Source organism: Trichosurus vulpecula, chromosome 7 (assembly GCF_011100635.1).
Source record: "Trichosurus vulpecula isolate mTriVul1 chromosome 7, mTriVul1.pri, whole genome shotgun sequence".
In the NCBI taxonomy this organism is placed as follows: domain Eukaryota; kingdom Metazoa; phylum Chordata; class Mammalia; order Diprotodontia; family Phalangeridae; genus Trichosurus; species Trichosurus vulpecula.
Window position 1 is genome coordinate 110,621,970 of NC_050579.1, and position 11,281 is coordinate 110,633,250.

At 35.1% G+C, this 11,281-nt stretch overlaps 1 protein-coding gene across 1 annotated transcript in view; it reads right to left on the reverse strand.

Annotated features, from left to right (window-relative positions):
- Positions 1-974: 974 nt before the first annotated feature.
- ADGB (androglobin) overlaps positions 975-11,281 on the reverse strand; it is a 226,208-nt gene continuing 215,901 nt past the window's right edge. Inside the window, exons 35-37 of the mRNA XM_036768101.1 lie at positions 8,563-8,677; positions 3,891-4,074; positions 975-1,400 (exon numbers count right to left, since the gene is read on the reverse strand). Of these exons, the coding sequence (XP_036623996.1) occupies positions 1,215-1,400; positions 3,891-4,074; positions 8,563-8,677 (485 nt within the window). The 3' untranslated portion in view covers positions 975-1,214. The remainder of the gene's footprint in view (positions 1,401-3,890; positions 4,075-8,562; positions 8,678-11,281) is intronic.

Consider the following 11,281-nt stretch of genomic DNA (forward strand, 5'->3'; position numbering starts at 1 on the left):
AACACTTTGGATTTTTTCTGTATATACATATACATACGTGTGTGTTTGTGTATGTGTGTGTATGTATGTATTATCTCCCAACAGAACACATGATCCTTGAGGCCATGTTTGTCTTAGTACCCCATTATCTAGCTCAATACCTGTTACATCATAAGCACTTGATGAATGCTTATTGATTAACTGAGAGCAGTCGATTTATTTTCTGTAAATATTATGTAACAAAGGAATAGATTTGGATAGTTGAAAACCAGTTTCATGTGAATATTTGCACCAGTGAAGATCCACCAGCTAATTAATTTAGCCACATGAATCATATGACCTAGCAATAAATGCTTCAAAATAATCCTCAGAAGAAACAGGATTTTTTTATTAACAACAATAAAACCAGACACAAAAAAGAAATAGTTTAGAAAATCAACGTTTTTATAATCTGCCATGTTAGAATAAGACATAAGCTTGCCATGGAGTATTATCTGTCATTACAGGGTTCTATTAGCAAACCAATAAGAAGCTGGAAAACTTTGAGAGAAAAAGGAGAATTGGCTTGGAGAGAATAAAGAAATGCTATAACAGGTAAACAGGTTTGCGACCATTGAAATAACGGTCTATCAGAACATTTTTTAAGGTCTACGCTTACAATAGGTCAGAATAATGCTAATTTAAAGTATTTAAAAAAGCAAGTCTGCATGCAAAGATACATATTCAAATAACTGCTAGATGAAAAAGTCAGTATATAGCCACTTAATGTCCTAAAATTGGACAAGACAAAAAAAAAACTAGAGAGGGAGAAAAATTTCCATCATATAGAAATGCCTTGAATAATTTAAATATCTTAAAGTGAAACAGGGATGTTTAGACTTTTTAAAATAGCAATTAGTTCCTCACAGTTGTTGAAAATGTTCCAGTACCTGATTTTCTGACTAGGATTTTTTTTCTAAAAAGAAAGACAGACATCTCAGATTGGGGGAGATAATTCCTTTATAATATACTTTTGAGGATAGCTTAATTTAAATAAGAACAACATATACTTGTAAGGTTAAAATTAGGGGAAAAGTAAATTAAGATAAAAACTAGAAATGCTTAGGGAATTATGCAACAATGCTTATAAAACTACACTTTCAATTGGTCTAATATTTTATCTCATAAATATACACAATTGCTCATTAAAAGTAGCTTTCTTTTCCTGAATAAGGGAACTATTCGGCTTCCTATGGTCACTTTTTTTTCTCTCCTTTTCCTTTTTTTTTCTGATGGTCAGGACTTTTCTTCTCTGGCTCTTGTTTGAGGGCTGCTTCTGCTGCTGCTAATGCTTCTAGTCTTTGGCGCTCCTCTTCCATCAGCCTCTCCCTGTATTGTTCCCGGGGCAATAGAACCATTTCCCGGGTCTCCTGTAAAGATGTCTGTTGCCCCCCACCGAAACGAAACCAAACACAAAAAGTAGTGAATTTGGCATCATAAAATAAATCCATTCATTTTTTTTTCCTGTGATACACAAGGATTCAAATCAGAAATGGAGTCTTGCTTGGATAATACTTATGATACTATAATTTCCTATCTCATCTAAATGATTTTCCCCATGTTAGGTGCTGGTAATAACTTTACATACCTAAGTTTTGTTTGCTTATATTTATTGATCAAATATATGATTTATTAGTGTAGAAGTTTCCCAGTGAGGCGTTTCATCTACAAGTCTAGACTAGACATTTACAATATACAGTCTTAGAGACTTGTACATAGGGAGCAAGGAGAGGAATCTAAGTGGTCCTGAACTGGAGGCCAGCTCTCTACCCACTACACCACAGTGTCTCACACACTTTAGTTTACATGTGTTAGTAACTGATCTTTGTAAGAAGTCATAAAGTGCTACAACAATATTTCTTCTACAAGAAAACTACTTCTAATAGATCTTTAATTATAAACTCAAGCTATCTTGCTACAAAACTGAAGGAAGAGCTATTGTAAAGTATACTATGAATTTGCTAAGTGAATAATAAACAATTTAATAATTTTTAATAAATGGGGGTACAATATGAAATCAATTTTTCTCCACCATGTGTGCATTGGGATAATATGCATATAGCAACTGCCATTGAACTGTGAATTCCTTAAAGGCAATGATTCTCTTTTACCCTTCATATCCACATCAATTAGTCCTGTACCTGGCACACTGTGCGTTTAATAAATGTTTATTGACTGACTGAAAAAGGACATGGTTTAGGCATACCAGCCCTAAGGCTGCCTAACCACCCTTGTAAGACAACATAACCAAATTCACTATAAAACTATTAACAGTGGATAGAGTAGTAGAATTGGAGTCAGGAAGACTCCAAGACAATAATTGTGCTTCCCTGGACAAGTCATTTAACCTTGTTCAGCTTCAGTTTTACCATCTGTAAAATGGAGATAATTACAGTACCTACCCCACAGGATTATTGAAATGATCTAGTGATATTTTGGATGCACACATACATATATATTATATATAAATTCAGTTATGTGTTTTATATAATTTATATATTATGCATAAATATATAAATGTATATGTTACATACAACATATATAATATATAAAATTAGTTTTGCCATCTGTAAAATGGGGATAATTATGCCACCTACCTCACAGAATTGACATGATCAAGTGAGACAATATACATTATATATGGTAACATATCATTAATATGTTCTATTATATAATAAGTAATATAAAATTACATATATATATTTCTATAATGTTATCTATCATCTCACTTGACCATTTCAACTATCTTGTGAGATAGATGCTGTTATTACCCCCATTTTATAAACACACAGACACATGCATATATGTATACGTATGCATTTATATATCTCACCTTGCAAACTTCAAAGCATTAAGAAAATTATTATTATCATCATCATCATCATGGGAGGCAATATTCATTCATAATATTATTCCCAGGGAACTAACTGCCCTCTACATTATTTTACCTGTTTTCTTATAGCCAATTAATGACATTAGGAGGTAGAGTACACCTTTATCACCTTTTCAAATTCTATACTTGAAAAGAAATTAAATGATCACCTGTTAAAAATTCATGCTTATTAGAGATGGTTGACAAAGTACGGAAGGACCATGGATATATGAATAATATCCTCCTTAATGAATAACGTGCTATGTTACTCCCCACTTTTTAAAAAGCTAGAAGAAATGGGCATCAGTAGGAAGGGGAATCAGCATTACCAGTAATGTATGAAAACAAATCATTAAGACATGATAACAAATACCCAAAGTATTTGCTCCAGATATAGAGCATTATTGAACAGAGTCCATTCTGCCATTGGCAGAGTTTTATCGGACTAGCTATACTTCATTCATGAGGACATTAAAATTCTGAAAACATTTTATAGCCATCTCAGAGGTGCAAAACACACAAATGAACTTATTAAGTGATTTTAAAATGTTCCTCAAAGTTTATTAACTTAAGGACATAAATCATCAACCTTCGATGCTACTTGAAAATGAATATGTGCTCTCCCTGACATATGAAATGCAAGTGTGGTCTGAATATTTGAAGAATAATAATGAACAAGGGAGAAAAGTGAAATTCAGGAGATGGCATATCAATAGCAGAGTTAAAGTGTAACATTCTTGGCTATCACAATGGCTCCAGATTGGGTTCTCACAATTAAAAAAAAACATTTGTGGGGAGCAGTACATCTCATGAATATAAAAAAAAAGATGTTATCCCATGTGATGGAAAAAGATAGAATGTTATTCTAAAAAGGATCAGGGGCAAATCGCCATTAACTTGCTAATTACATGGATGGATAACAACATATAAGATGTCAAATTTTTTTAAAAAATTAAAAAGGTTTATCAAGATTGACATACATTTACATGCTCTTACTTACACGGATGTCTCCATAGGTATCCAAAACTTTTGTCTTTAGCTTCTTCCGTGCTGCATACTCAAGATCTCTTTTGTTAAGTACTCTTTCTCGATACTGGCGAAACTGATGCACTTCTTCTGCCTTCTGCATTTCTTGTTGCTGGGCCAAAATCTCATTGTATAACATAGGCTCATCAATTGTTTGTCTTGGGATGAACATCAAGAGAGATGTTTAACTCATTTTGGAACTTGGCTTTAAACTATTTTCTTGGGGGAACCAAGTGATTAAAAGACCCAACTCTATCTATGGCAAAGCATCACAAAGATCTTAGGCCAATGTTCACCATTATTTTAGTCTCTTGTGGCCATACTGATAATACAGTAACTTATACTGAATTTTAAAAAGCAAAGAGTATTAAACCATCTAGGAAATTTTTACTGCCATTCATTTTTGCTGTTGTCATCCTTTTGGGGCAACCTGATCTCTTTTGTCCAATTGATTGCATAAAGTCATTATGAAATACATTTTGATTTCTAAGAAAGGTTATTCCAGCTGTACTTTTGAATTTGTGAAGACAAAAAGTATTGATCACATTTTAAAGTTTGTCATCAGTCTTCAAGATCTTGCAGCTATTCCTCAAGATTATCTTTATTGGCTAAACTTCAAACAATCATAAATCTACTTTGAAAAGCATAGGAGACACAGCATGAATACTCTGTAGCTCTATTTGCCCCAGTCATCAAACTTAAAGTTTATCTGAGGATATCAAAATGTCAACTTTGTTCAAGAAACATTTATTAACGACACACAATATGACATGCATCATGCTAAGCATTAAAGACAGTAGGAGAAAAATTAAACTGGGTTTACCCTCAGAGTTTCCATTCCATCGAGGGATACAATACAGATACAGATAACTAAAAACAAATTTAAGTTCAGAAAGGAGAGAACACTTAAAGAATGGGATGTTAGGGGAATATTCACATAGAAGGTAATAATGCCTGAAATGAGCTTTAAAGGAAAACGAGAATTCTAAGATGTGGAGAAGAAAAGGGAGTGCCTTCCAGGCATAAGGGACAGTTGTCTATGACACCACAGACATAAAATGCTGAATCTGAGAAACAGTTAGTAGGCCAGTTTGACTGGAATGCTGAGTACATGAAAAGGAGTAATATGAAATCAATGTGTAAATGTAAGTTGGAGCTGGGTTGTGGGCAATTTAAAATGGTAAGGTGATGACTTTGTTCTTTATCCTGGAGGCAAATGGGAGCCGAAGACAATTTTTGAGCAAGAGAGTGATGTGGTCAAACCTGTTCCTTATGCAGATTATTTTAGTAGTTATATTCAAGAAGGACTGGCTAGAGAAGACACTGAAAACACTGAAATCCAAGTTAGAGATTCTGGCTATCAGGAAGACCTGAGCTAACATCTGGCCTCAGACACTTATTAGCTGGGTGATCCTGGACATATCACTTCATCTCTCTTTGCCTGTATTAAGGTAGTGGCACTGAGTGAAGAGAAAGGAATGGATAAGACTAGAAAACTACTTAGATATGGGGGAGAGCAGGAGAGAGAATAATCAAGAAAGAGTCTGAGATGATGGACCTGGGTGAAAGTCCTCATCAGAAATAGGGAAGTCTGGGGGAAGAACATGTTTAGAGGAGAAGAGGATGACAAATGAAATACTGAAATGCCTAGAGGTCATGTCATATGTGCATCTTTTAAAGGAACAAGGGGTGTTTAGCCTTGAGAAGACTTAGGAGGCACATGATAGCCACCTTCAAGGATCAGGCATGTCAAGTACATCAGTTAACAAAAGACATTTTCTACTATCTGTACAAATACACTTCAAATGTAAATAATTACAAGTATATATTATAATTTTAATTTAAAATAAATCTTTTTAATCTGTTATCCCTAGTATGTGTAAGTACACTGCATTAATTGAATGTAGCTTAGTCCTTCAGGGTATTCTTAAGTGAATGTGACATTAGATTTATTCTGCTTAGCCCAGAACTAAGAACTAGAAATAAGGAGTTGAAATTTAGGGGCAAATTTAGTTTGGAAGTGATAATGTCCTAATGACTGGAGCTATCAGAGAAACCTGAGTTCATATCTGGCTTTAGACACTTATTAGCTGTGTGACCCTGGGCAAAAAATCACTCAACCTCTTTTTGTCTCAGTTTCCTCAACAATAAAATGGGGATCAAAATTGTACCTATTTCACAGGCTTGTTGTAAGGATCAAATGATATAATATTTGTAAAGCATTTAGGACAGGGTCTAGCACATAATAGGTATTTAATAAATCCTTGTTCCCTTCCCAAAAGACAAATTAACTTCCTTGAGAAATAGTAGGCTCTGCCTCTTTGTAGGCCTTCTAGCAAAAGCTAGAGGAGAGGAACGGAGAATGACCTTTGCACTAGATAAAGCAGAACAAACATGGTTAACAGTAAGCCAATATCTCAGAAAAGCAAGTGGAGTAAGAACATACCCTGATTTACCCTTGATGAAACCAAATCAACTGGCCCAGACAAAATACGTCCTCAGATACTCAAACAACTAAAAGGTGTTATTTCTGAGCCAGTAACATTATAGCAAATGGGAGAGGTACCATAAGACTGGAAAAGGATAAATGTGGTATCAGTCTTTAAAAAGGGGGTAGTGGGTAGTCTATAAACTATAGGCCAGTGAGCTTGACTTCAATTCCTAAGAATCAAACTTAACCATAAAAGATAGGGTTGGTGAACATCTAAAAAGGAAAACAGTGATTATGAAAAAGCTAGCATGGCTTTATCTAGAGCAGTTCCTGCGAGATTAACTTTGCTTCATTTTTTAAAGGTCATTAAACTGGTAGATAAGGAATGTTATAGATATAATTTACCTGGATTTTAGAAAAAAAAAGCTTTTGATGAGTATTTCATATCATGGGGAAGATGGAGATAGATAAACTAGATTATATGATAATTAGATAAATTCAGAACTGGTTGCGTGGCCTCACTTAAAGAATAGTCATTAATGGTTCAACGTCTATATGGTCTAGGATAGAATAACCTAGGAACTTATGTTTGGCCTTGTGCTATTAAATTTTTTTTAATCAATGACTTGGATAAAGGCAGACAATCAGGCTTATAGATTTAGAGATGGAGGAGCCATAGAGATCTTCAAATCATTTTACAAATGAGGCTTAGGCTTAGAGAAGGTCACATGGCTTGCCCAGGGTTGTACAGGTAATAAGTATCTAATACAGGATTCAAACCTGGCTCTTCCTGGCTCCAAGTCCAGAATTCTATCATTTTACTACATTTTCTTCTATAAATGACATGTTCTTCAAGTGTAAAGATTGCACAAAGCTGGAAAGGATGACTAACGCACAAGAATATGGAGTCAAAATCCAAAAAGATAGTGACAGAGTAGAATACTAAGCTAAAACTAACAAGATTAAACTTAATAGAGTAGAAAGTCTTACTTTTGGGTGCAAAAAATAAATGAATACTACAAGTGAAAGATGGAAGAGGCATGATTAGAAAAGAGTTCACCCGAAAAAAAAATCCAGGAATCTTAGTGGACTTCAAACTTAATATGCATTAGTAGTATGCTGTAGCAGCAGGAAATGTGATCTTCAGCTGAAGGAAGAAAGGCAAAGTTTTCAGGTATAAGGAGGTATAGTAGTCTCATGAGACCTCATCTATAATATGGTGTTCAAAATTAGACACCACAGTTTAGGAGAGACATTGATAGGTTAAAAGGCATCCTGAAGGCAACCAAAAAGGTGAAAAGTCTTAATTCCATGCGATATGGATATAGGATGATGGAATGGGGTGGAAGGTTAGTATTTTTCCTAGAGAAAAAAAAAGACTTATTTTCATGTATCTGAAAGGATCTCAAAGAAAGATTAGTTCTGTTCTGTTTGGACCCAGAGGATAGATCCAGGAGCAATGAGTGTAAGTTGCAAATGAAAAATTCAGGCTTGATGTCAAAGAAAAAAATCCTAACGGAGTTGTCTAAAAATGGAAAGGCCTATTTAGAGAAGTGATAGTTCTTCCTCCTTGCAGGTCTTCAGTATCAGTCAGAGGCTAGGTGACTACTTTCCATATGTGTTATAATGGGGATTTGGGGGAGGGAATATGTGTTAGACTAGATGACTGCTGAGGTTCCCTGGATTTCTCAAATTCCATGATTTTGTAGGTTATAGAGGGTCTATGGATTAGACTAAATAGCCCTTTCAACCCTAAGATTTTATAAAGAATATCTAAAATGGCACAAATAATCAGTTCAATATTTAGTATGTAAAGTTTGATATTTCAATGAGGCACTGGGGTAGGACTATCCAACAGGCAGCTGGAAATGTAAGACTGGAGCACAGGAAGAAAAATGAGGGCTAGATATAAATTATGGAGTTATCTGCCTATAAATGACTATGGAACTCATGGTATCTTATGGGCTCACCAAGACATAGATAGGGAAGGATAGAGCCACAAAAGAAGCCCATATTTAGAATCAAATACAACTGATAAACCCTTATTGAAATAAAAATGCCAGCTTATATACAGCTCAAGATTCACATGTCTGATTCATACTATAAAAATATAATGGGTATTTATTTCTAATTTATCATTGCTACAGAACTGGCAATGTAATTTCAGCTCCAAGAACACAGATTTATGCATTTATTCACATTTACTATAACTTACAGGAAATATGGAGTAAGGTCCAAAGATTCTAATTCCTTCTTCACAGATGCTACCGTTGTGTAAGGAGTCACTACAGTTGGTATGGCTCCAACACCAGAGAGTCTTCCTCTTTCTCCTAAAGTCATTCCATTTGTAATAAAAAAAAACATAAAGTCATTTTTAACTTTAAAGGTTATATTGATATCATTTGTTTTTATATCACCCCCATTTCAAAATGTATATTTCCCTTTTTTCCTTTATCATTGATTGATCTTGCCTTACTTGATATGGTTTTATTTAAAAGAAAATTTTACTTTGTGTTTAATGTCTAGTTTCTGTCATTTTACTCTGCAGCTAAACAACAGACATGGAAAAAACTATCCTACTCTAGCTTAGAGAATTTCATTAGCAAAACAAATATTTATTGAATCCCTGCTAAATAAAAGTTCTTGTAGTTATCAGTAAGTGCCCTCAAAGAAATCACTGACCGAATTGGGAAGATACAGACTTATAGGGCTGAGAGATAGAAAATTAAATTGACTCAGGCTAACAATTTTACATTATATAGTACCCACAGGTCCATATTCAAGAAATAAACATCATTTGCTAATAACTAGATGAGGAAAGGACTGGGGTGCATACCACATTCTCACTTGGGAGAGGAAGAATCTAAATTCCTGTGTATCCTTCACACAAAGGACAACCAAATAGGAGTACCTGGGTCTAGGGAAATGATATGGCTAATCTCAGGATATGCAGGTTTTGAGTCCACTCAAAACCTACCTTTGGCCAAAATCCCCTGGATTAGTAAATAGATCTCCTTCAACTACATCACATGATCTCCCTCATGAATTAAGAATTTTAGGAATGGAAGTACTTAGAAGAATATCCTTTAAACAAAGTAATGGAGAGAAAGGCATGGGGGTGGGAGAGATACATAATCATGTTACTAGTTGGATTAGATAGAGAAGGATGGAGACTTTGGTATCTCATAAGCATACTTTTAGGGGAGTCATAAGGAAAACAAAGGAAATATATTTATTCATAGAGACTATGAATAGGAGATGAGATTCTAGCATGTCATACAGTATAAGCTGTAGATTCATAGGATCATAAATTTAGAGTTGTAAGAGGCATTAGAGGTTATCTAATCCAACCATTTCATTTTACAGATAAAAAAAACTGAAGCCTAGAAGAGCTTAGTGACATGCTCAAGGTCATGTTACTTAGCATCACTTACAATGGGCTGCCATAAATGAATGTTACTAAAACTAAGAGATTGAAATATTTGGAATGTGGGGCTCAACTGGGTCTTGTTTATCTAATCAATTCCACTGGTCTCTTGTATGTTCTAAACACAATCAAATCATTTTGATGACTCCTTCATAATACACTTTGAATTCTAGTAATGTTTTGTCTCCTTTATGCCATTTTTCTTCATTATTGCCCCTGAAATTCTTAACCTCTTTTTTCTTCCAAATGAATTTCATTATTATTTTGGGTAGTTCTTTAAAATAACGAGTTGTCTGTCTGATTGGTATGTGTAGCAACAATCTGGCTAGCAGCCGCTGTGGCTGTGTAAAACCAATAACACCAGCATACAGGAGGGCTGCTAGCACAGGTTCTTTGATCTGCTTTTCTAAGGAAAGCAACTTTAAGGGGTTAACAATCTCAGTTTAATTAAACATACATACATCAATCACTTAGTTCAGGGGGAAAAGATCAGCCCTTGGAACTTCAAGGCAAATACAAACATCAACAAACAGACCTTGTCTGATTCAAATCATAATTCATCGTTACCACAGAAGCACCAATATTTGTCTGGGTTATAAAAGCCGGGGGTCAGTCATGATGGCTTGCCCAGAGTCTCAGCATTCCTTCCATGAGTGAGCCCCAAAAGTCAAACACCAACCTCTGATCTTATATACCTGTCTCAGGGCCCTGGGGCACTTGATTACCTCAGTGCTAGAAGCACTCAAAGGAAGAACAGTGAAAAGTCCCATTTAGGGTGTGGGAAAGTTAGTTAATCCCTAGTACACCATATACAGGGTTTCCAGTCAATGACTCCCAATTGTCTCAGTGCTGAGAAACATTCCAAGACAAGATCCCACTTCACCAGTCCCATTCAAACAAAGGCCAAAATCATTAAAGGCCTTTAAGAGAAGAACAGCAAAAAGCCCCGCCCTGATTACCATTACAGTATATCAATTTTCCTTGGTGGACAAAAGAGAAGTACAATAAGAGTTGTGCAGTTCTGCCTTGGCTCAGCAATTGTAATTATTGTTCTTTCCATCTCAAATAGTCTAATCCCTTATTTGATCCAACATGGCTAATACAGAAGGATGTTTTGCATAACTTCATATGTATAATGGGTGTCATATTGCTCGTCTTCTCAGTGGGTAGACTGAAGGGAGGGAGAAAATTTGGAACTTAAAAATGTTTAAAGGGGGATGCTATAGAATGGGAGCTAGAGCTAATAATCAATGGAAAAAAAAAACACTCAATCCCTCACCTTGCAGACAAGATCATTATAATCATGATGATAATATGGAAAACACTGTGAACCTGAATGCAGACCATACCAACATCCAGAAAAAAGCCACTAGGATGTTGTGAGTTCTGGAGACTGCCATTTAAGGATGAATTGAAGCACGTTTAGGTTGGAGAACAACTAGGGGTGTTTAGGTTGGAGAAGAGAAGACACAGACAAAAAAAAACACAGAAGGATGATTGTTGTTGT